We start from the raw sequence: 27,714 nt of genomic DNA on the forward strand, positions 1-27,714 counted from the left end.
TCTGTATTTCAGCTGAAGAGCATCAATTAAAGCCTGATATGAAAGTGTTTTCTGTCAAAACTAGACTCATAATCAGGGCAAATCTGTTTTTCAAACCAAAGTCAGCATCTCCTGGCACAACTAAGGTATGCAACTCTTCAGTCAATTGCTGCACCTTGGACTGCCAGGAGGCACAGCTTAGAGTGACGTAGGTAGCAGATGTTTGCCATGGTACACCTACTAGCACAGCTAAGGTGCTGACAGACCATGGTTCATCAAGGATAATCAGCAAATCATGGCACAGCTAAGGGATGCAACTCTTCACCAAAGTGAACTGTGGCATCCTATACACCCAGTTACAGTGGTGAGCTAATCTTGGTACTTTCCAAACTCAGCAGTCACTGTGCCAACCTGATGCTATTTTGGATGCCATGGGCAACATAACAAAACTAAAATATAAAAATAATAAATAAATGGCAGACAAAATGGGCAAGCATTCCTGAACTTCAAAGAAATGTTTTATTTACATATCCTTTCACGAAAGATATCAAATTATATTAAATCAGGTCTTCAACAAGCCCAAAACTCAATAATAGTGCAACAAATTGATCACTTGCTAAAGAAGTAAGCCATGCTTCAATGTTTATATTTCAAAACCATAAACTTCAAGTTAACATTGACTTATGATAGTCGTAGCACAAAGATCATTTTGTGGGCCAGGGTCAATAGGCTGTCGTCTGCTCATAGTGATGTTCAGTACTGTAATGCTAAACAATTGCTGATTTTGTCATGTACATATCTGAACATGGCACCAATGTTTGTATGATTCATATGGTGCACTTACCTGGGCGACTAGGTACTTTCCAACAGTCATAATTAGAATCATGTGGCTGAAAAGGTTGCTGGTAAGATCACTTTTAACCAACAGCACTAAAACCATGGATCTTCTTACCACTTTGGGGTCATTACCAGAAGCACTTGTAAATTCTCTAACATCACCATTTCTTGCAACCAAAAATCTATAATAAGCGCTTTAATTTTTACTACAACCTACCACAGATTAGCCTCTCATTGGCTGCGATGACCTACTACAGATTAGCATCTGATTGGCTGTGATGACCTACCACAGATTAGCCTCTCATTAGTTGCGATGATCTACCACAGATAAGCATCTGATTGGTTGCAATGACCGACCTAAGATTAGCATCAAAGTGTTCTCATTTAACGCTGCTTCGCCATCTTCGACATTAGGGCCACCTGCACCACCTGAACCTCATGTCCCTGATATCATGAGCAGCCCACACACGACATTGGCACCAGTAATAAATATTGTAAAAAAAGTAATACCACTCTCTTCAAACAAAGCACCCTTCAGTAATAATGCTGCCATGCTACTTTAGACATGTTAAATAAATTATTGGAGTGAGAGAAGAGTTTGTAGGCAGTGATCTACCTAGTGATCGATACCATGAGCAATGACTTTTAGTCCTCAATGTTAGACTTTGTCTACCAGAATATTTTTCAGTCCAGTAAGATCACCGAATAATAGTCCAATGATTCAAATGTCTTTGGCACAGCCTGTCTTTTGGGCACAGTGGCATATTTCAATCACCTGATCCCGATTTCATTTATGATCAGATTTTGTGTCAACTTAAAATAATTAAACAATAACCAGCTCTAAATAGGACACATTCGATTGTCTTCCATAATCGAGAAGATATGGGTTAGAATAGGCCTTCAGCAACCCATGCTTGCCGTAAAAGGTGACTATGCCTGTCGTAAGAGGTGACTAACAGGATCTGGTGGTCAGGTTCGCTGTCTTGGTTCATGCATGTCATCGTTCCCAATTCCATAGATTGATGCTCATGATATCGATCAATGGGTTATCTGGGACAGATTTTATTATTTACAGAACACTGTCATATATAGCTGGAATATTTCTGAGAGCATAGTAAAACAGCAAACACGCAAAACAATTGTCTTCTTGTTTGATTGAGTCGTTGTGTTGTATTTGAGCAAAGAGTTAAAACAAATGTAAGTAGGGTTTTTATGCCATTTCTGCCAGTAGTCCAGCAAAATCATGACCCAGCCACACCAGAACTGGGCTTCACACATTCAACCCATGTGGGGAATCAAACCTGAGTCTTCACCACTAGGCCTCACGAGCACCCCCTTATTCACATGATGGCATGTCCATTCAGCCAGCCACAACCATAAATGAGCAAGTATTGTTTTAAGCTGCTGTTGGCACAATTACAACAACATCACGGCAGGGGACACCAATGTTGGGAATTCAACCCTGGTCTTTTGAATGACGGGCAAATGCTTGGAGCCCTCATCGTCCCTAGGCAAGGGAGTTAACTGACTGTAAAAGTCCAGTTTCCAACCCTGTTGAGCTTCTAGACTAAATTGTAGCACCACTAGTGACTATTAGGAGTTATGTCCCTTCTATGTCCCTCCTATTGACCAATCACATTCTTACTTGCATTTGATTCAAATAAAATGGCGGGGCCCAGTCAAGACAATCTGATTAAAAATCAAGATCTGTATGGTAATGAAACGGATATAATTCCATAATTCCAGCCTAGTTCGGCAAGGGTGGAAACTGGACTTTTATAGTCAGTTAACTCCCTTACCTCGGTAAGATGGGAGCACTAGGCTACCTCCTACCCCAGCCATAAATAAATGTACAATGACACACTAAATGCTCAGTCACAGCTGATGACTATCCATAATCTCACTAAATAAAACATTAACAAAAAACCCTTAAACAATTTCACTTCATTCACAAATTGGCTAACTTATGTTGAATACACATTAAGAAATGTACATCACTTATCAACATTAAATATCTTTTCAGTCATTTTACAGTGCTACCTGATGAGAACTTGCTACAAATTAACCAACAATGACAACTATAAAAAACAAACAAGTTTATGCCAATACAATGGGCACATATATATATTGCTTGAAACCATTACATAATACATGCAAAATTGAAAAAGCTGTTACCATGGTTACAACACCAGCAGCATGACATACAGCAGAAAAATTGTAAGGCTAGTCAAGATGTCTCTACAGCAGTATCTCCTAATCTCAACGTAACATGGATGATACTTCATATGTAGGAGAAAACAGGCCTCCAAGGTTTAGGTTGAAAATGTAAAACCCCATCCTCTATATCTCCAGAGCTCACATTTCTGTAAACCTACACCAACCCCTGGATCTATTTCCGTGCTTCTCGCAATCTCAAATTACCCTGCCCTTGCTTTCCATTTGCCAGTTTGATTGGCTACGCTACTAGGTCTAACGTACCAATCAGAATACGAGTTACAAACCAGCCTCAAAGTTGGGATGGCAAGTTCCATTGACAGTGATCAAGTTTGAAAGAAATTCAACATTGAAAAGCTGACTGACACGCAAAAGAAAGCCCTAAATCTTTTGATGGAAAGGATGTCTTCATGTCCATAAAAACTGGCCCGTCTTTGGCTTCTAGGTATTATGAGTTACCTCCCTTACCCTTTTGTCAACGTTTGATTGGTCAGTAAAATCTTAATGACAATCAAGTGTGTAATAAGAGCCATGCTAACCTGAGGCATCGTCTCAGTGAAATGAGGATAATCTTTACCTGCAAGATTGATACACATCAAATTTTAGTTAGTCATCCAAAGTGATTTTCGAAAGCCTCAAATTAAACACCTATGACAATCTCAATGAATCTGATCCCACTTTAATGCCTGTATCACGTATATAGCTCTATATATAGCCTGATTAGCATGAAAAGGCTGCACTATTTTTGAAAGTCAAATTTATCAACAACACTTTCTAACATGGATGCTGTATGTATAAGTTATGAACAACATGAAATAATAAACATATAATTGTCCTGAAATATGTACACATTGTGATGTTCAGGTCTCATATGCCAAAAATAATAGATTATCAACTTTTGTAATGTTCTATACATGCAGAAATATCATTGACACAGGAACTATTGTATAAGAATGAAATGTTTCAAATTCTTCAAACGTTCATAATTTGTTGACTAAAACATAAAAAGTACATAAAAATACTGAACTGTTCATGTTGTTGAATTTTCCAACTCAGGTATAAACAAATGACATTATCTACGAGTGAGTGAGTTGGGTCTAATAATTGAACAGTATTCCTGTTATTTCACGGAGTGTCAGTTTGATGTGGGAGGAAACCCACAAGTGATGCAGCTCCGACGTTTACCACTTTAGTGAAACCCATGACCATGGATATGGTGCTGACAAACCTAGAAACATAATCGGGGTGAATCAGGATTTGAACCCACAATCACTGGTGTGCGCATGGGACGTCACTCTGCACAGCCAACGACATTATCTGGGAGTTGAACAAGAAGACTTTATCTAAACAAAACAGTGTAAATCCAGTAACACGAATATGAATAAATTGCAAATGATTCCTTGGCATTTGATTGGCAAACCAAGCAAATCTTTTTAAAAATTAGGACACGCCCACTCACTACTGTTTCCTGATTGGCTGATTATAAAATGGGAGGGGCTTGTGCTGCATTATTGCACTGATAGATGTCACTGATTGAGAGCTTGTGTCCTGTTATCTTCAGTTTTTTATGTAAATGATTAAATAAGCAGACTATGAAGTCATTATTGTTGACATGTATTCTTATTAACTTCGATATGTCTTTAAACGTAAAAAATATTAAAGTCAATTCCTAATTATACAATAAAGGAAGACTTCTTTTTTAGATTTTTCTCATCAAGCTGAAATACCAAATGTATGAAATGCATTGTATTTGATAAGAATGTCACGGTAAAAGACTTCACCAAAAATTGCAATCTTCTTTTATACGTTCTTTAAGAGAGAATAATAATAATAATAATAATAATAATAATAATAATAATAATAATAATAATAAGGTAATCCAAAACATATATGGGTACTTCCCATATGTTATTTGTTTTATACCTTTGTTTTATTCTTTGGAAAATGATAACCTGCTTTCAAATTAAAAGTGGCATAAAATACAGACAATACTGGAATGCTGACAAAATCTATAGTGAAAGTCAAGAAATGAAAGTAAAAATGCTTAGCCTCTGTGGCTCTATATTAGGATCTGTTGGAAAACCAGAAAATTATATCTAATTTATTGGGGGTAGGGGGGAGGCCTGAATACATCTAAACGTCCATTATGGCATCATTCAAGTATGTCTCCTAATGACATCAATTTTGCATAGAACTAGTCACTATACACAGTTTTGTGGCCATAAAACTGGAGCAAACATATCATTCAACTCTGAGATGACTTGACCCCCAGGGTGGGCAGTCAACTGTGGTACCCTAGGACAGGGCGTGACCTGGGGTTCATCTGACAGGGTCAGGGGTCATTCTGTAAAACTGGCCTGCAGAGCACTAAAATACAGCATCATTCACAAAAAGCTGAAGTCTAAGCCTTATCACAGAGTTTCAGCTTCAATGGTTGAGTGTCAAGATTTTATTTGCTCTTTGATGATTCCTGGTTGCTTCGAGTTCCACAAGCTTTTGACGTCCCCGACAGCTGGTGAATTGCCTTGTTCTCGTATAGCTCCTGTGTGCGCTCGCTCGGTGCCACGACATTGTTTACGAGGGCTTTGGCAACGATTTCAGTCGGTGTTGTTATTGCAGTGGGGAAGAGGTAAGAGATCGGCTTGAGCAGCACGCGGGCTACTTTCTCTCCCGGTCGTTCTTCTGTTCTGTCACACATCAGAACCCTGGAACATGACAGAGTGGTTACATACACTGGCTGTTTGTTTGTTTGTTGTTTAACAACATCGATGGATCAGACAATCAAAGTTTACCATTAGGGTATGAACTAACAACAGAGCAGCCAGCAAGTAACTCATTGGGGAGGCAATACATGTACACCATGAAGGCTATTATTGTCTGTTGTTTAATACCATGCTCATCAACATTCCAGTTATATGACTGCAGTCTGTAAATAATCAAATCTGGACCAGACAACCCAGTGATTAATATCATGAGCAACATCCCGTGTCAGAGAAGGTTGAAAAAATCTAACAAATCACTGAGATCCCTCAAGTTAGTTGCCTTGAGGTATTTCAGTGACAGGGGCATGAACTTGGGACAAAACTTGACCAGGAATAACCACTGGGTTGGAATCAGTAAGCAGGTCACACATCCTAACCAAACAATCCCCATGTTAATCTGCCTTTACACACACTAGGAGCTAGCGACAGTAAGATCTCCTACCCTGGTCTGTATATGGAGATCCTGTCGAAGTGCATGACCTTCAGTGCCTCCTCTACCTGACCCTGAAACACACAAACAGTGGCATGAAACACACAAACAGTGGCATGAAACACATAGACAGTGGCATGAAACACACAAAGAATGGCATGAAACACACAAAGAGTGGCATGAAACACATAGAGAGTAGCATGAAACACACAAAGAATGGCATGAAACACAAACAGTGGCATGAAACACAAACTGTGGCATGAAACCACGCAAACAGTGGCATGAAACAAACTGTGGCATGAAACACACATGAATCATATCAAAAGTTAAATCAGATTCCACAATATGAAACTTATTAAAGAAAGGGTCTCATTCCATAATGGTAGAAAACTTTAGTTAGTATTTAATAACTTCCATACCAGGTCTTTGAAAAGCATTTAGAAGTGATACACATAAGGAAGAGAATATATCGATGTCAACTTCTTTCTTATGAGGAACACGTTTCAGAGTATATTCTTACTAATTCATCAGATGACATATCCCTCAAATGTGTACATACATGCTTAGTCTGATTTAATTACCAATTGTAAACTGACTCATAACCTCTTTCAATGACAGGCCAGATGTAGAGGTGCACAGTATCACTGGTATGAAATACTGATGACTACCTATCACAATAGTTTGGAAAACACTATTATATTGCGTTTTCCTAAATCATGCATATTTTCATAATGTTGGCAAAGTTTAACATATGTGATACGTTGAATTGAAAGTATGATATTTAGAAATAAGCAACTGTGTCATGTGATCAAAGAAGCGAAACTTTTCGCGACCAACTTCCTGTATAATATGCATCTATTATGCATGCTTTGTGACCTCAGTACCATGTAACAACATGGTGGAGTGAGTGAGTGAGTATGGTTTTACGCGCTTTTAGCAATATTCCAGCAATATCATGGCGGGGGACACAAGAAATGGGCTTCACACATTGTACCCATGTCGGGAATCGAACCCGGGTCTTCGGCGTTGACGAGCCAACGCTTTAACCACTAGGCTACCTGACCGCCCCACAACATGGTGGATGATTACGAGGTTGTCAAAAATGTGAGAGAAAAGTTGTTGTTTCATTATTCAGGATCAAAACAAACTACAGATGTGAGAACAATAGTAATATATTGTGGTAGGTATCGCAATACATCAATCACTATTGAAATAAACTGCAATATGAAAGTCAGACCAATCACTAGCCAGATGTAGGACTATCAACACTAGTGAAACTAGCTCTGAAATTAGGGATCATTTGTTATTTTCAGAGCCTCCTCGCAATCTGAAACACTGTTCATGGAGTCATAACATAATATTTGTGGCCTAAAGTATCATATGATGAAATGCTGAAAGATGAATCGTAACTGCTGAAGTGTGTGGTGACCCTGACCTTGGTTCTGGTGTATAGCATGCTGCTGTTCTTGTTGGCTCCCTGGGAAGACACCAGGCTGAAGTGCTTACAGCCCCTTGCCTTGGCAATTTCAGCAGAAATCAGCACATAATCATGGTCGACTCGCACAAAGCCTTTCTGTAAACAATGAATCCAAACAATTATCATGAGGAATGACCACTAGATTGATCAATCAGATCATACATCCTATGTTTAATAATACTTATAATTCTGTGTGACTAGTTGCTGCACTAACTGAGCCACCTGTCCGACTAGTTGCTGCACTAACTGAGCCACCTGTGTGACTAGTTGCTGCACTAGCTAGGCCACCTGTCCGACTAGTTGCTGCACTAACTGGGCCACCTGTGTGACAAGCTGCTGCACTAGCTAGGCCACCTGTCCGACTAGTTGCTGCACTAACTGAGCCAAATGTGTGACTAGTTGCTGCACTAGCTAGGCCACCTGTCTGACTAGTTGCTGCACTAACTGGGCCACCTGTGTGACAAGCTGCTGCACTAGCTAGGCCACCTGTCCGACTAGTTGCTGCACTAACTGAGCCAAATGTGTGACTAGTTGCTGCACTAGCTAGGCCACCTGTCTGACTAGTTGCTGCACTAACTGGGCCACCTGTGTGACAAGCTGCTGCACTAGCTAGGCCACCTGTCCGACTAGTTGCTGCACTAACTGAGCCAAATGTGTGACTAGTTGCTGCACTAGCTAGGCCACCTGTCCGACTAGCTGCTGCACTAACTGGGCCACCTGTCTCACTAGTTGCTGCACTAACTGGGCCACCTGTCTCACTAGTTGCTGCACTAACTGAGCCACCTGTCCGACTAGTTGCTGCACTAACTGAGCCACCTGTCCGACTAGTTGCTGCACTAACTAAGCCACCTGTCCGACTAGTTGCTGCACTAACTGAGCCACCTGTTCGACTAGTTGCTGCACTAACTGGGCCACCTGTCTCACTAGTTGCTGCACTAACTGAGCCACCTGTCCAACTAGTTGCTGCACTAACTGAGCCACCTGTCCGACTAGTTGCTGCACTAACTGAGCCACCTGTCCGACTAGCTGCTGCAATAACTGAGCCACCTGTCTCACTAGTTGCTGCACTAACTGAGCCACCTGTCCGACTAGTTGCTGCACTAACTGAGCCACCTGTCCGACTAGCTGCTGCAATAACTGAGCCACCTGTCTCACTAGTTGCTGCACTAACTGAGCCACCTGTGTGACTAGTTGCTGCACTAACTGGGCCACCTGTCTCACTAGTTGCTGCACTAACTGGGCCACCTGTCTGACTAGTTTCTGCACTAACTGGGCCACCTGTCTCACTAGTTGCTGCACTAGCTGAGCCACCTGTGTGACTAGTTGCTGCACTAACTGGGCCACCTGTGTGACTAGTTGCTGCACTAACTGGGCCACCTGTGTGACTAGCTCCTGCCCTAACTGGGCCACCTGTGTGACTAGTTGCTGCACTAACTGGGCCACCTGTGTGACTAGCTGCTGCACTAACTGGGCCACCTGTGTGACTAGCGGCTGCACTAACTGGGCCATCTGTGTGACTAGCTGCTGCACTAACTGAGCCATCTGTCTGACTAGCTGCTGCACTAACTGGGCCACCTGCCTGACTAGCTGCTGCACTAACTGAGCCACCTGTGTGACTAGCTGCTGCACTAACTGGGACTTGTCTGACTAGCTGCTGCACTAACTTGGCCACCTGCCTGACTAGCTGCTGCTTTAACTGGGCCACCTGTCTGATTAGCTGCTGCACTAACTGGGCCATCTGTGTGACTAGCTGCTGCACTAACTGAGCCACCTGTGTGACTAGCTGCTGCACTAACTGAGCCACCTGTGTGACTAGCTGCTGCACTAACTGAGCCACCTGTGTGACTAGCTGCTGCACTAACTGAGCCACCTGTCTGACTAGCTGCTGCACTAACTGAGCCACCTGTGTGACTAGCTGCTGCACTAACTGGGCCACCTCTGTTTTACTCACCACGCCTGACTTGCCTCGAGTTGTTCCCAGAGCACAGAACCCTGTGTCCAGGCCTTCAAACACATCACTATGCTCCTCTAGTTTCTCAAAGTCAACCACTTTCTGCTCCTATATACGACAGAGAAAATGTTCATTAGCCTAAAAAGTGATTCTCATAACATATATTTGAACACTGTCAAGAAACTTTATCCCATAAAACTAACTAAATACAGTTAACTTAAGTGTATTATTTCAATATATCACTTTGAATAACAAGCCACTATTTTGCGGTTTGAATGTTAGCACTGAAAGCAAAAATAGAAGCAGCTCCATTACCATCTTCCCGAGGCAAGAGAGTTAATAGACGCAAGAGAGTTAATTGACGCAAGAGAGTTAATTGACTATAAAAGTCCTGTTTCCACCCTTGCCAAACTAGGCTGGAATTCCCAAGCTCAATCGTAGCGCCACATGTGGCTATTACGAGTTATGTCCCTTCTATGGCTCTCCTATGGACCAATCAGATGCCACCTCTTGTATCACTTGCATTTGATTCAAACAAAATAGCGGCGCCCAGTCAGGACGATCTGATTGATAATCAAGATCTATATTGAGATAAAACGGGTCTTACATCATGAAATGCATCAAATCACGTGAGCACCTTGATTAAAATCATGAAAAGATTTGGAAAATATCTGTTGACGAGTTGGCGGTGCACATGTTTAGCAAATCCTGCAATCGACCGAAATCTGCACTGGATTTCGTTGTCGTGATTTTGATTGGACTATGCATAGACTCGTTAGTCCAGCCAAAATAGAAGTCCATAATACCAGCCTAGTTCGGCAAGGGTGGTAACTGGACTTTTACAGTCAGTTGACTCTCTTGCCTCGGGAAGATGCTCCATTACTAACCATTCCCTGAATTAATGCCCACATGAATTCATCAAGAGCATCACACCCACTTCCTGTATCCTTGACAATGGTTTGTTTATAACAGGAACATGCACACACAGGTCAGAATGAGGGAGTAAGTATTTTTTTATGCTGCTTTCAGGAGGTTCAGCAGAGACCATATAATAATTATAATCATAATAATTATATGGTCTCTGCTTTCAGGAATATTCCAGCAATATCACGGCAAATGGGCTTCACACATTGTACTATTGTACCAATGTGGGAACTCAAACCTGGGTCTTCGGCGTGACAAGCGAATACTTGAACCACTTGGCTACCCCACCACTCCACACGGCAGGAGATTATAAGAGATACACCTACACGTTTATGATGTTCCAATGTTCAGGTTATTTTGGTAAATGATCACTTTACAATTCTTGAATAAAATTCTAAGTCAAGAGAAAGAGGGAACTATTCCACTTGGGATCGTTTTGATTCACAAGCTGACCATACAGAGTGGTGAAGGAAGAACCTGGAAACTATGTTCAGGAAGTTGATGTGTGAATATCCATTTCAGGAAATTTGTCAGTTAATAATACATTGACATTAACATGATCAATAATATGTTAACATCACTTCAAACAGAAGTAGAAATTTAATGTTTGCTAACCTGGAGTGGGGGTTATACATGTGACATGTTTGTTTTAGTTTTTAGTTTGTTATAACCGTAGTTCGTTGTAAGCATATATATACAGCATATATGCAGCAAATGGCCAGGACCAAAAAAAAGTTTGCTATAGTTTCCTATGTACACGCACTTTCCAGAAAAAAAACTCCAGATGGACCCATGACAAAACATTGCTCATGACATCAATCACTGGCTTGTCTGGTCCTGATTTGATTATTTACAGGCTGACATCACATACTGCCAATAAGAGCCTGAACTTTGAAAGCCGTTTCCACAAGACCCATCCCTCCATTGACCATTAAGAGCCCGAAATTTGAAAGCCGTTACCACAAGACCCATCCCTCTATTGACCATTAAGAGTCTGAATTTAGAAAGCCGCCTCCACAACACCCATCCCTCTATTGATCATTAAGAGTCTGAATTTTGAAAGCCGCCTTCACAACACCCATCCCTCTATTAACCATTAAGAGTCTGAATTTTGAAAGCCGCTTCCACTATTGTCTGGTCATAAGAAAAACACTTACAAACTCAGGTCCAACAGTAGTATCCAGGTCCACTTGACGTCGACCAATCAGAACCACTTTCTTGAACAACTTGGCAGCAGCTAGCTCCTTGATCAGCTCCTTCCCCACCTCACCCGTGTAGCCAAGGATGAAGGCCTGATGGCCTTCTGCTCTGTATCTTTCCCAGTTGGACTGAGCAGCCTCTGCCATGCTGAAACACAACCATCATTCAGAGTCCGGACCTTCAAAGCTTCTCAAACAGTTGGATCTGTGTTTGCTGTCAGTCAAATCTAAGTAAGTGAGACAGGTTGTTGTGTTTTTGTCTGCTTGCTTAATTTTAAGCAGTTCAAACTTATGGGTAAATGTATTTGTTACATTTGACCACTTTCTAAATGGCATTGTGGATTGAACTTGAAACGTACTTGCAGATTTATCATGTTCCCTGGGAGCGGTCAGCTCCCTGGGAAGTATACAACCCACGCTGTCTGTGAGGTGCTAGAAGGTTGACAGCCACATTACCATCTCATTATACAGGGTACCCATTAAATGCTGGGTTAACAGGGGCACATTACGAACAAAGTCACATGCCTAAGGAGACACCAGATGACCTACATGTGCTTCAGGGTGGGGCAGGACGGAAGCCCAAGAAACTCTCATTGGTCAAACGGCGTGAAAGCGGTCACCCATCCAACTATTCTCAGTAACCAATGTTGATTAACTTTACCTGAATAGTAACGTGTGAGATGTACACAGGACCGTGTGTAAGGTAATAATGGGATAATGACAGTGAACATTTGTGCAATGACGCCGAGATTGCTTCATTCTGTATATCACACTTAGAGATCCACCAGGGCTTCCATCCCTGGCAACAAAGCCATTTGTTGACACAAACAGCCACCCACATCATGTATATATACATACATATAATTAATGGTTCATATACAATGTACTTCTTCACATCTGTTTGTCATGTTTTAAGTAACACATCCTCATTATGAAAGTAACCATGGTAACAAGCCAGTGTAGTATTGATGCAGTTTGAAGGTTCACAATATATCTAACAATACTTTTGCAAGTATTGTTCTCAGAAAATTCGTACACAGTTACCATGGCTACTTTATATTCCCTGTGTTTTTGTAGTGTGTGAAATAATTTTTCAACATCATTACCAAGCATGGGTAGCTAGATATTTTTTACCAGACAATTTCATATTTATGTAGCCAGATTTCTTTTCACCCTTCCAAATACAATGAGAATGGGGAAGTTTAAAGTTTCAATAAAACTTCAATCCAAGTCAAAATCAAATAATTCAACAGAGCTAAAGCCAATGAAAAAATATGATGCATTCAGATGCGGTCATACCACTTCATCCTTTTTGTGTTTATTGTGACAGCTGAATAACAATCGATTAACGATAATAATGTTTTCAAAAATCTGTCTTATTTTTCAAGTGAACATTTTCTTCTAAAACGGGGGAGAAAGGTTTGTACACTTCAGCTCTCTAGACTAAAATTAAACTCAGGGCTTGATTTACGGAACTTCATTTAACTTGCACCAGATGCATGTTGACATGAAAACCAAGTTGCACCAGACATAACCAGGTTGCACCCTATTCCATTATTGAACAAAGTTGAAACAATCACCAGTCAGTTGTCTGTGTCACATAAAATTAATGACACATTGCTGTAAAACGTAATTGTGACATGTGCACATAGTCTTGAAGTAACCACAGTTTGATGATGTCATGCCTAAAAAAGCATGACAAATTGCACGTAACTCTGTGATTAGTGACGTAGGTGAAATAAACTTTGAGGTATTGAGAGTGTTCAAAGATGTTTGAACAAGTGAAGGTTAGTCAGACACAAATTTGTAATTTGTTTACACATACTTGATCATGTTGATGCATGTTGACATAAATATATGGTTGCATATTTCAATAATAGGTTTCACTTGTGCATGTACATGTATTATATAGTTTAATCATGCCCTGAAGCTCATCAGTCATGCAACCTTAAGTATATTTTCACAAAGCAGAAAGAAAAGAAAATAGCCATTGGCTTCCGGGCAGGAGCTGATTTCAGAAACTGGTTTTATTTGATGTTAGTCCATTTTTCACAAATAGTGAGTTGTTTCAACCACCAAAACTATTTAGCATGTCACCTTTTACTACTGATCATGCTGATACGGATATTCATAACACTTAAAAAAAAGAATTACTGAAGTTCATGACTGTGGGAGATTATATGGAGGATATTTCATAGTGGTTGTCAAATATGCTGGTTATCTCACTGAGTGGTGCAGTTAGCATGGTTAGAATCCTAACTAAAATCACAAATATATCTTCAGGACAATCACCGATTGCTGTATGAACAAAAATCCAAGTTTCCACTCTTGCCGAACAAGTCAGGAATTTTGTGACTCGATCGAAGCACCACCAGTGGCTACGAGTTTTGTCCCTTCTGTGTCTGACTTACTGACCAATCAGATTCCACCTCTCATTGCACCTCCTAGTCAAGACGATCTGATTGATAATCAAGATCTATATATATTGTACTAAACGGGTCTTACCTCGAGAATCGCATCTAATCGCATCAGCACCTTGATTAAAAATGACGATGATTTGAAAAATATCTGTCAACACCCAGTTGAGGGTACACATGCTTTGCAAATCTTGTAATCAACTGAAATCTGTATGGCAGTCGCCATGTTGTTTAGGAACTGGATGTCGATTTTGTTATGCGATCTTGTTTGGAATATGCACAGAATTGTTAGCCCAGACAAAATACAACTCCAGCCTAGTTTGGCAAGGGTGGAAACTGGACCATTGGTCAGTTTACTCCCTTGCCTCGGGAAGATGAATTCAAGTGTTCAGTGCTACACACCCTCTATGGCTCAATGTTGCCGCTACAGTGTATATGTTCCTAAAGGTCCACCTTGTTCTCATCACACTCAACATGGTCAAGACCTGCACAGCAAAACCACAAGAATTAAACACAGAGTTACAGTCAACATGGTCAAGACCTGCACAGCAAAACCACAAGAATAAAACACAGAGTTACAGTCAACATGGTCAAGACCTGTACAGCAAAACCACAAGAATAAAACACAGAGTTACAGTCAACATGGTCAAGACCTGCACAGCAAAACCACAAGAATAAAACACAGAGTTACAGTCACCATGGTCAAGACCTGCACAGCAAAACCACAAGAATAAAACACAGAGTTACAGTCACCATGGTCAAGAGCTGCACAGCAAAACCACAAGAATAAAACAGAGTTACAGTCAACATGGTCAAGACCTGCACAGCAAAACAACAAGAATAAAACACAAAGTTACAGTCAACATGGTCAAAACTTGCAAGGGCACTTTGAACAATGCCAATAAATGAATTATACATTGATCACATATCTGACAAACATAATGCAATACTCAATGGGCTAGCGGTATTCAAACTAGCAAATAGAGTGAGTGAGTGAGTGTGAGTGAGTGAGTGAGTGAGTGTGAGTGAGTGAGTGAGTGAGTGAGTGAGTGAGTGAGTGAGTGAGTGAGTGAGTGAGTGAGTGAGTGAGGTTTAACTCCGCTTTTAAAAGTATTTCAGTTATATCACGGCGTGTTAGTGGGAGGAGAGCCTGAAGTGATGCAGGTCTCAGACGTTTACCACTTCGGTGAAACCCACGGGCACAGGTATGGTGATGACAAACCTAGAAACATAATCAGGGCGACCAGGCATGACCCCAGCGGATATAGTTTTTATCCATTGGCTTTATCCTAGCAAGAAACCTGCCATTATATGATAATATATTGTTATTCAGGGTCCATGCCATGAATTTTCTGACATGGGCACTTTATGTGAAAATTTCAAATAGTCCAGAAGTACACTCACACTTCCCCATACAGCATAATGTTAAAATGCCCCATTGACTTTGAAAATGTGGGCCTTTTTTCAAATTTAGGGGCTAAAATAAAAGCACATTTCAAGCAAAATCAAAGCAAAGCAATTAAATCGTTCAACATGACATTGAAAATGGAAGAAAAATCTCCCTAACCCATAGGCTTTAGTGACAGAATTATGACCATGTACAGTCACAGTAAGCTACTGCAAGACTGACGTACACCAGTACACACCCTCTCCCACTCAGTGCTGCAGCTCCCATTCTGCTGCCTTGTCCTGGACTGATCCTTGTCCTGGACAGATGACAACAGCTCCAAGGAAAAGCTGCACAGTGTTCTCACCAAGGCTAAAACACCTGAGTCATTGTAATCAATAGCCCATAACTAACTTCCACAACTGTAGGTCAGGGCACTGCTCAAACATACTGTCACAGGTATTAGAAAAGGAATCTGTTCCATTCTGGGATTGTTGCTCTTATACAACGACGTTTCATTCTGGGATTGTAGGCAAGTAAAAGATATTCAAGTCAAATAAATGCTACAGGTTACTTTAAGCTGCGATAGTTACATGTAGTTAAGATATGTAACTGGGCTGTGGAGACAGAATTGTTCTGCTGTCCTTGTGCAGTGAACAGGGAGGTCTACATGTCCGGAAATGAAGGCTTATTCAGAATCTGGACATTTGTCTGTGAGTCCTTCACATTGTTTCCACCATCAATGGATCAAAAACACCCTATTTCTACCAAATGTCATGCAAACATGTTTTGAATTTTTCTGAATTTTTCAATTCCAAACCTTACTTTACCTTTACCATGGTAACATCCTCTGAAAGTTTGAAAATACGTCCAATGGTTTCTGAGAAAAGATTATTGCGAACTCTGTATAAGAATATTTTTTACTAAAGAGTAAAATGTGTTGCCACCCTGGCCATACTGATTTTTGGCTAAGTTTGATGGTTTATTTTTTGGTAACATGTAATATGAATAGGCTATTGACATGTTTATTAATTTGGAAAGGAGATCTCAAGTTTCGACACTGTCAAGGTGAGAAAATAATTATAGTTAACTTACCAACCAAGATCGTCTGACATTGCTTGTAAAGAACATCTGCAGGTCTGATGACAGGTGATAAATGGGAAATAGCTTTCCTCATCAGGACTGAACTAGAGATACCTTTCAGCAACATATATCTTAATACTATGGAAACGGTTACACATGGGTTGTGACAAGCTGTAACAATGTTGATGTGCCAGTGACTGGTGTGAGTATTGATTCACTGCTGATTGCAATTGACACTGAGATTCATTCTTCATTCGTCACAGACAAGCTGACAGAGTTCATAACTTGTGTGAACTTTATGTGATTTTATACGTGTTGTTAGAGCAACAAATAAACAAACAAAGCAAAGTGTTTCAGGTACTTTAGCAGTGCAAATATACATGATATATTTTAAACTTTATCATTTGAAAGTTGTAATTTCAATTGTACACTGTACAACCAACAGAGTTTAAATGTTGAGTCGGCCAAAGCATGATATGAGAAAGATCCCCATGAGTCGGTTCTTTCAAGCTTCTTGGGGAACACAACCGTGATCAATGTCCCACACGACCAGGTACATTGACACACAATCAAACCAAGTCACTGAGCCTGACCACCTGATCCATAAAGTTGCCTCTCACGATCAGCATAGATTGCTGACGAGTCCGAATTTAGTCCCCGGGTACCCACACCCCTATTACCCAACCCTACCCCGGTACCCGCTGTAGGTCTCAAGAGATAGGTACAAAATGTCTGATTAGGCATTTTGTTACCATAGCACTGGCAAAACATAGATACATGTATTAAACAATCTGGTCATGCATACACTGAAGTTGACTCAAGTCATATCTTTATTCCAAGATTTGAACAGTCAGGAATGCAAACATTTGTGACTTGTAGTGTAACCATAGAGTTCTAGTTTTTGTCATTAAACAATATATCCTGTGACTAACCACGAGTCGGGGTAGTCCTGCGGGTACCCGGATCCTACTCAGTACCCACCCAACCCGTGTACCCGAGGTACCCGTCCAAGCCCTACTGGGGACCTATTGTAACCTGGAATCCCACGGGTCATGTTCAATACCTCGACTGTCAGTGATTTGGTAGAGCTAATAGCATTAGGACATTGTCATAATTTATCAGCTTTTGATAGGAGATTCTTCTATATATGAATTGAACTATATACATAATATATATGAAACTACCAAACTTAAATAAATCTTCAGGAATTTTTTTTATGACAATCAGACAATGTCCCAGAAAGTGAACCAATCTGAATCTCTGCCTTATTGGCCGTTATCACTAACCTTGATTGTTGATATTGAAAAACAAATATGGCCCAGCACATGTCACTTGTCTACATGACCAAGAGTGTCATGTGTCTTCACAATTGTCAATTATATTAAATATTCTTCCTGTTATTGCTTGTTGATAAGATTAACAATACATTATGTACAGTGCACATGCTTGATAAGTGTATGTTCTTCACACAGTGTCCACATAGTTCTTGAGTTCAAAAATTGCATTTTAAGATGTTTATAACAAAGATATTAAGACAATAGCCTAAGTAAATAAATAATTTCATAAATTTAGCATGCTCACACCTTAAACGACATCATTGTCGCGACTTGCGTGGATGGCAGGCCAGTAGCACATGGCCAACTTTCCACTCACGAGGAGATACTTAACATGCTGAAGGGAAGTAACTCTTAATCAAAAACTTAATATAGAGCACATCAATGATTGAGTGAAAAGTAATTTTCCAAGCAAAAAATGTTTGTCATAAGTAAATGTCATTAGGAACAAATTCTAGACTTTTCAAGATGCACCAAAATCCAAGGCTTTTCGAGATGCACCTTCAGGACTTTTTCAAACCTGTGAGAGCCTTGCGACTTCTCAACTGGCCCACCAAGCAACTGATTTCATTGCAGGATTTCACCAATTTCGCCCGCCCGCTGCCCCAAGAATTACGGGTATACTATTATTATTTTTTATTTATGATACGGACGAATTGTGAAATGACGCAAGTGTCCGTATAAACGAGGCACGACTGTACTGAAGCCCTAATCAGAAGTAAAATAAATATTGCCCCAAATCATTTTTATTTCAGCGACTGTTTCATTGTATGTAGCATGTGTAGTATCTGGCTACTGCAATCTTCTCACAAAGAGTGAATGAGTTAGTTGGTGAGTTTTGAACCTGTTGAACAGTATTCCAGTTATATCACGGCATGTCAGCTTAATGTGGGAGGAAAGCCTGAAGTGATGCAGGTCTCAGATGTTTACCACTTTGGTGAAACCTACAACATGTACAAGCATGGGTATGATGCTGACAAACTAGAAACATAATTGGGACTAACAGGGATTCGAACCCACAATCCTAAGCTTCTGGCGTGCCAAAGGGATTCAACTCTGCACACAAATTACATGCCTTAGATGAAGGGGCTATCCATGCCCTACCTTCTCAAAAAGAGAACAGACTTCTCAGAAACAAAAACATATGATATACATCACGTACATGTTACTGTAAACATGGTAAAAACATGTGAGCAACTGAAAAAATTGTTTGTATTTTTATTTAGACCATACTAAAATAATTATCCATAATAAAAAAATTGTAAAAGCGTAAATTTTAAAAAAGTGTGGCCTCTGAACTTTCTCACCTGAGAAAGACCTTTCCATGTCCCTTGGTCACTGAGTAAAAAACATCAGTCATCTCTACTTTTTCTTCCAAGTTGAATAACTACTGTAAATGTCTTCCAAATGATCAAAAAATACATAGAAATGCAATAAAAGAAACAGGTGTTTGGTCAAGCAGCATAATCACTGTCATTTACATCTGGAAGGAACACTGACAATGTGTTCTAATTCTCTGCAGGGGAGTCTCAGTGAGAACTGTGGGGTAAGCTTGGTAGTTAACAAGCTGGGTAGTTGGTATTGTATTGTCAGTCAGCTTTGCATTGTGAGAACTGACCAATTTACCATAAATACTTCAAATGTAGCACACTATTTATCTATCTCTGAAGGGAATGGCCATTTGATATTCTAGGGGTGGCTTGGGGTTTTGTATTGAGAATATATTTTTTTCAGCTAGAGCTACAAAAGTACAGCTGCAGTATAAGTACAGCTGTATTTCAATTTAAAACTATGAGCCTGAATCTTTTTAAAGAAAAACACGTTGCAACAAGATAATTTGTGAGGCAAGCAATTTCGTTTTTTTCCCAATTGGGGACAATTATATTTAAAATAAAATAAAATCCAATTCCCCCTATCACACACACACATGCACACGCACACACACAATATCAATTCGTCAGTCCCTAAGACTAAACATTAATTGGAGCTGGGTTCTTTTGTATTTTTTAAAGGCATTATCAATTATTTATTGTTTTAAAAACATTTTGTTTTACATGTCTCTTTGTAATGTTTTGGAAGTGTTAACATGGATTAACAGATTGAAAGTTAAATGTATTGTTTTTGTTTTGTAGGTATGACAGCGGTCTGTAAATAATCTAGTGATTGTCTGGTCCAGACTTGATTATTTACAGACCGCCATAGAAAGAGTTGCATCATTCTCTTAAAGAGATCAAAAGTTCAAATTTTGGATAAAATATCTAATTTGAAATTAGATATTTATCCAAAATTTGAACTTTTGACAGAAATTATTTCTGTCAAGCTATTTCCCGGTTTAAAGACTAGATCTCACACAAGTGAGCATTATGCAATCCTTCATCCTTATCTAATATCTGATAGGGTTTATACTCAAGCAGGCACTCATTCAGGGCAGAAGATTATTTTGTTCAGTGTATCAGTCCATCCATGTTTATTCAAGAATTCATGTGTTTATTCAAGGATTTATGGTACATGGATTCTGATGAGGAGCACTCATTAGGCTGGACAAAGCCATTAGAAGCTTGGGCTGTCCCTGGCTGGCTGCACAATGATCTCATGATGACCACAGTAACCATGGTAACATATTCATTGCTGCTGCACTAACCATATAAACATGATCCAGGTATTGGATTTATCTTCAGAGTTACAGATAAACAGCGTATTTGTGTAAACTACCCCTAAAAATATTCAAAACCCAATTACTTTCAATTAACTTGTGTACAGTAATGCATGCATTAAATGGAAGACTCAAATGTATATAAACAGCATGCGTAAATACCCAATGAAGCTTTTTCAGCATGCGTACAAAGGAGCTCATTTCCGAAACACAATTACGGGCTACTTTATTTTCCAAGTCAAGCCTAGAACAGTTATATATACATCAAAAGCATTGTTTCATTATTTTTCAAATCTCAAAATGATCACTAATTTTGTTAAAAATCCAAAAGAGTGATGAATAGATGAGTGAAAAAATATTGGTTACCCAATGACAAATGTAATAACCCAATTAAAATAGAAACCCTGGAGTAAAAACTCAACATATCGATAATCGTTAATAATTCTTTTTATCAACGATAATTATGATTATCGATCTTTTTAGCCAGCCCTAACATGTATACATATTTACTCCTGAGAAGGGTCCATTCTCCTCATAAGAGAATTGTAGTTGCCAGTGACTACATTTAATGAATTTGATAAATTTTTAACAAAATGATAAAACTTCTATAAAAGTTCATATGCCACAACAAAATATTTATCTGATTGTTGTGTTTGGTTCATGTTGGTCAAATCAGTAAACGAAAAAATGACAAACAAGTGTCACCTCACCATGTGCTAAACAATAAGTGACCCGTGAAGATCTAGGGTAGAATAGGTCTTCAGCAACCGATGCTTGCCATAACAGTCGACTATGCTTGTCTTAAGAGGCGAGAAACGGGATCGGGTGGTCAGGCTTGCTCCCTTGGTTGATGCATGTCATTGTATCCCAATTGCATGGGTCAATGCTCATGATGTCAAACACTGGATTGTCTGGTCCAGACTCGATTATTTACAGACCGCCATCATATATCAGGAATATTGCTGAGTGCGGCATTAAACAACAACAACAAACAAACAAACAAACCCAATCCCTAGTCCAGTAAACTGTCTGACAAAAAATGTTGTTATTAAACCTCATATGTAATCTGTACCAAACCCTACCAGATCAAACTTGCTGTGAAACCTCCAGTTATTTATTTAGACCTGCTCAGAGCAGCATTCCCGTTGACCGGTAATTACCAGTATTTTACCGCTAAAATTAGGCTAATTGATATGACTGTCAGTCCCTGTGGACCGGCAAATAAAGTACCTCATAAATCTTTGTTGTTGAACAAAACATCGGTGATAAAATCATATTCATATAAGTACATTTTTTTTAACAAAGTCAGCTTGTCTGTAACAATCAGGGTTTCCCCTTGTCTATTTCTGGGCTATTTCTAGGTTAAATATCCATTTGTTGCAACTTTGTCTCGAAATATTTAAAAAAAAAGAATAGAAAATTGTGACTGAAGTTTGTATGAATGACGTATAGAATTATAGAATTAAAACAAAATAATTTTTATACGTTTTTTTTATTTGTTGAAAGTTGGGACTAGCCAAAATTAGGGGTGACTGCCAATTTTTAGAGTTGCCAGTCCACAGTTTCAAAAGCCAGCAAGAACACTGGCTCAGAGGATGATTTTTGGATTCAAGTCTGCAGCAACAATTCCCAAATTGGAATTTAGAATTTCCCAAAATATTATGATTATGGTTATAACTAATGTCATGGCTTTACAGAGGTGACATATTTCTCTGATAAACGAACAATAAAAAGGAAAAGGCTTTACTCTTTATAGTTTTACATAATTGTACTGAACATGTTGAATGCAATGTTGAAATACCTTTTACTCAAGAAAATAAAAACTGTAAAATCAATTCCCAACTTTGAACAAATTAACATTTTCCTAATTGCTTGCCAAAGACACTTAGCTTAAAATCTTGGCTAAATCTCTGATTTCAGAATCTTTGTACGGGGGACTAGACTGGCAGTCCCATCAAGTTTGATTCAAGTTATGCACGTTTATCTCCATGTTTATCTCCATGTTTATTATGTTTATCAATCTACATGATCTAGCAGTTGATGATTACCTTCAAATAAAGGGGCAATATCATAATCTTACACATGGTACAAGGTGCACACCTGAGCACAACCTGTGTACAAACCTGTAGATCCTAATCTTCCCTTATTACAACAGAACAGAGATCATGGGGATGTAATGGGATGGACAATAAATTGAATAATATTCATTGTACCTACAGCGTAACATGGGCGTCTGTCATTTCATCCACCAATGACCACTGTCCACATGATCATTGATTCATTCCTTGCTCTACAGTAATTACAGTAAACTACGGTTATAACAAACTCAATGGGACCACTGACTTTTTGTTCAATAAAACTGCAGTGTGTTGTAAGCATATAAGCAGCAAGTGACCGGGACCAAAAAATATGTTTGTTATATCTGTCAGTTTGTTAAATGCATCATGATGCATGTTCACCATAAACATAGTTTACTGTATCAAAACGTCCAGTACACTACACCATTTCATTACCTTACAGCACCCTTATATTGCCTGCAAGGACACTTAAAAATCATTTTGAGGGTCCCCTCAACCCCTACTTTTATGTGTCAAGGTAAAACCCTGTATCAATCCTTTCTACTTGTTCTGACTTCATCATGTTCATAGTAACGAATAAATAATGACAATGTTCCGGCAAAACAATTTACCTAAAAATGTCCCCATCTTCTACTGTAGTGATTAGTGTTCCCGCTGACTTTTGAAACTCAAAAATTACCAGTCCCCCCTATTTTTTGTCAGTCCCAACTTTCAACAAATAAAAGACATCATCCGATTCTCTGAAGTAATATAGTTAGATCTACATGTCATTAACACAAAGTTCAGTCACAATTTTCTCTATTCTTTTGTGTGAATATTTCATGACTCTATCGCTACACATATAAAATCAACCTTGAAACAATGCAAAATGTTATTTCCTCGCACAGAAAATAGACAAGGGGGAAACCCAGATGGCAACAGACAAGCTGACTTTGTTTGAAAGCCCCGTGAAGATTACGGGGAAGAACAGGTCTTCAGCAACCCATGCTTGCCGTTAAAGGTGACTTTGCTTGTCGTAAAAGGCGACTAACAGGATCGGGTGTTCAGGCTCGCTGACTTGGTTGATACATATCATCATTCCAAATTGAGTGGATCGATACTCATGATGTCAATCACTGGATTGTCTGGTCCAGACTCGATTATTTACAGACCGTTGTCATATAGCTGGAATATTGCTGAACAGGCGTAAAAAAAAAGAAAAAGAAAGAAGAAAAAAAAGAAAGTTGTTTGAAAACTATACTTATATGAATATTGCTGATGTTTTGTTCAGTAACAAAGATTTATAAGGTACTTTATTTGCCGGCCATAGGGACTGGCAGTCAGATGAATTATCCGTCCAAACCTAAACGGGAACACTTGTAATAATGGTGAAATATATTGCAGTGTTAATGGTTCAGGTAAGGTTAGGAAAGATAATGTAAGATGCGGAAGATCAGGAGCCCATGGCAGGCCAGTGATCATTGCCCGGTGTTACTAACATTCTCATGATTACATGTGTGTCAGCAGTCATGGTTGGGTAAGGTAACCAGGTGGCAAGAAGGGATTCACCAACATGAAATCCTGCATCCTATACACATCCACTAGGACACAGAATGTTTGCGAGCATGCCTAGAAATAAATGCTGCCATATCATAAATTGGCACCACTCATAATTAACTTCCTTATGTAATCATGGTAATCATTCAAAAAGTACAATAACCAGTTAAATGCTTATTGATCTTTCAGCACAAGTAGATTCCTTTCAGTATGGGAACTTCATACCGTATTCAATGTAATAAGTGCCCAGGACACTCTCAAAATTAGAAATAGTGGTCTCTTATTAGAATATTATTTCGGTGATCAAAAAACAGAGTTGAAAGATCGTAAATTTCATGGTTTATGCTGACAGACTGAAATGATACAAAAGAAAAGTCTGTGCGTATTATACATGACAGATATATTTTCCAGAATTTAATTGCCCATAATTAAAGGTGCATATAACACACGAGTGCATATGATACACAAATAAATAAGTCTTGTGTACATTGATCAATCGGAAGGGGTGCTAATTGGGATTGTTCACTGTCCAATATACATGTATTAGCAAATATCGCAGTGGGTACTTATTAGAGCGGGGTGCTTATTACGTTGAATACGGTATCTGTTATTAAGTAATGGCCTCTGAGCATGCACAATGTTACATCATTTGTGGTCAGCAATGGAAGAGTACTGTATTCAATTTTTCACATTTCTCTGGCACCCACCTATTACGAGCTATTTACAGTTTATTATGATGTATTTACTGCAAAATTCCACGAGTTGTTACGAGTAACTTACAGGCATTTTACGGACTGTTACGAGTATATTACGGAATGTTACTATACATCGAAGCTTTTATGTGTTAGTTACGACCTGTTTATGTGTTGTTACGAATCATTACGAGTTAGTTACGAGTACTTGAGTCCTTACAATTTTTTTCCCAAAAATATATAGATCCGTAAGGACTCGTATTCCTTATGATACCTTAACTATTGATTGTTTATAGGACCAATGCCAATTTATAAGGCTGCCAAAGATATTTCAATATATGTAAATAAATAAACAACACTCATGTACACATGATGTACTGTTTGTACTCATCACTGATCTACTATTTTATAACAGTTTACCATAATATCTGGTGATAAAACATACGTTTCCATCAGATGGGGAAAATATTTTCAAGTAATCCACCAATGTAAACAAGGAAGTGAGCGAAAACTGGGGGACTTTTATTTTCCTGCTCTTCATATAGTATATCGTCATCGCGAAACGAATAACAGTAAAATTTATGCATGTCTTAGCTTGCAAAGTGTTAATTAAGTATCGTTATGTCACTGTCAACAATTATTTCCCAACATGTACGTGAAAACTGCCCTTTGCCCTTCTGAACCCTACATATGAAATAGTACTGGTAGTAGAACGCTCTGTGACCTAATCGGCGATCGATAACTGGCAGTATGACGAGGTTATCAGCCATCTTCTGCATGCAATCTTGCCCAATGCACTTACTTGCAATTTCGTTCAGTGTCCGGTTCGTGTTGAATCTCGTGCCAGAAGAAAAAGCTGCCAATTAAGAGAGAAACAACGAGAACCCCCAAGCTCAATGAAGGTATAATAACGTCGCACCTAAACCACAAAACCTGCATCTCCAAAGTGTAATGTGAACTACGTCATCACTTTGTGCTGAGGGACGGGTTATTGCTTTCGCCTGCTCTCCTACCCAGGGATTCGTTGGGCTTGCCTTACATCTGCCACAGGCCAGCAACATGTGACGATTCTCCACATCGAACACAGACCATTCAAGATATTGCATATGGTTTTTTTTATATCTGTTTAATGCTAAGTCATCACTGCTGTGGGGTGTTGCTTTTATCAAACTATTAAATTAGGATCGTCTGTTTAATTTTAACTCTCAGTACCTATACGTACCCGACTCAAAATAATATACTGACCGTTAGGATAGTCACAGCTAGGGGCTTGTAGCGCAAAATGCATATACAAGATTGTATATATGAGGTCACTACCGAGGTCATGGTACTATATAAAAAATAATTTTACTTCAGAGTGTAAAATAACTAAAGTCGCCAAAATATTCAGTTAGTTTACAAATTATTATGATAACGAATTCCAAACAATTTGATGTGTACTTTTATCACCCATGCAATGGCTGAAATTAATAGGATTAAAAACACGAATGTGAAAGAACATTTCTTCATTTCTGGGCTTCTGATCCTATAAATAATCTATTTATATGTTTTAAGCCCCTTTGAACGTCTTAATTTTTAGTCCATCTTAAATATACTCTGATAAAAAAACGCAACAGTAGTAAAATCGTAAATATCTGACAGAGTGTTGCCGACATCATACAAAATTAACTCCAAAAGTGAATTGGTCATTTCTGCATGGATTAGGATTGATTTGTGTGGAAAGAATGAGGTACTGCAGAAATTTGATGAAAAGATGGAAAAATCGCCAAAACACAATCAAATTAGTGCCTGGCGCCGAAACACACCAACATGACATGCACGTGCAACATCACTTGTTGAACTATGACAACGTTGGCTTTTTATTTGCATGTCATCACAATCTTACAGCAAGTGAACAGCAAAAAATAGAAACGACTGACGGAAGCTCAAAGCAACAGCGCCATCGGCCGGCTGCAAACAGTAGAATTATCTTCACCTGTAGCCAGGTTTTTTCCAATCGGCACGAAGCACCATTACAAGACTGCGGAACTGTTATCAGACACACGGGACAACACGGGACCTTCCCAGATCCGGCCGACCAGAGCACAAGACAGATTAATACGGCTACGTCACTTATGTGATAGAACCACCACGGCTACCTCTACAACTACGGCAAAACCAGGATTGCATAGGGTATCAGCCCAGACAGCGAGGAACCGTTTAAGTGCTAAAAGTATTCGCGCTAGACGCCCAGTGCGAGGTGTCATTTTGACGGACCTGCATCGTCGGCTGCGACGTCAATGGTGTCAAGATCACAGAGTATGGTTACATCTGCGATGGAGACAAGTTTGGTTTAGAGAAGAGTAGACGGGGCACGTTTTGCACGAAACTGAAACTGATTTGATGGTGATATAGTGATGTGGTCAGCCATCTTCTACACTGGTAGGACAGACTTGGTGCAAGGTCTGATACATTTAACGACGCAACGTTACGGATGAGATTCTTGGGCCACACGTCCTACACATAATACAACAAGCTAATATTCCAACCAGACAACGCCCGATCTTACACGGCAAGACTGACAACAGCTTTTTTTCAGGAATCACAACATCCAGGTCCTGCCATGGCCCTCCTGGTCTCCCGATTTAAACTCGATCGAACATTCATGGGATGCACTGGATCAACGACTGCGAGCACGTCAGCACCAAACACAAAACCTCCGACAGGTGGCACAAGCGCTGCAGGCTGAGTGGGTCAACATTCCTATGGCCACAATTCGGGA

The 27,714-nt window shown here is 39.5% G+C and overlaps 1 protein-coding gene across 1 annotated transcript; it reads right to left on the reverse strand.

The window, feature by feature from the left end:
- Positions 1-470: 470 nt before the first annotated feature.
- On the reverse strand, positions 471-25,905 carry LOC139462528 (oxidoreductase HTATIP2-like). The gene is made up of 6 exons (XM_071244312.1): positions 25,756-25,905; positions 11,732-11,921; positions 9,651-9,758; positions 7,658-7,795; positions 6,235-6,296; positions 471-5,735 (listed from the first exon to the last, which is right to left on the reverse strand). Exons 1-6 carry the CDS (start codon positions 25,890-25,892, stop codon positions 5,480-5,482), a joined length of 891 nt encoding a protein of 296 aa, XP_071100413.1. The 5' UTR covers positions 25,893-25,905; the 3' UTR covers positions 471-5,479.
- Between the last annotated feature and the right edge of the window lie 1,809 nt (positions 25,906-27,714).

This window comes from Haliotis cracherodii, unplaced genomic scaffold (assembly GCF_022045235.1).
Source record: "Haliotis cracherodii isolate W230 unplaced genomic scaffold, xgHalCrac1.p SCAF_15, whole genome shotgun sequence".
NCBI lineage: Eukaryota > Metazoa > Mollusca > Gastropoda > Lepetellida > Haliotidae > Haliotis > Haliotis cracherodii.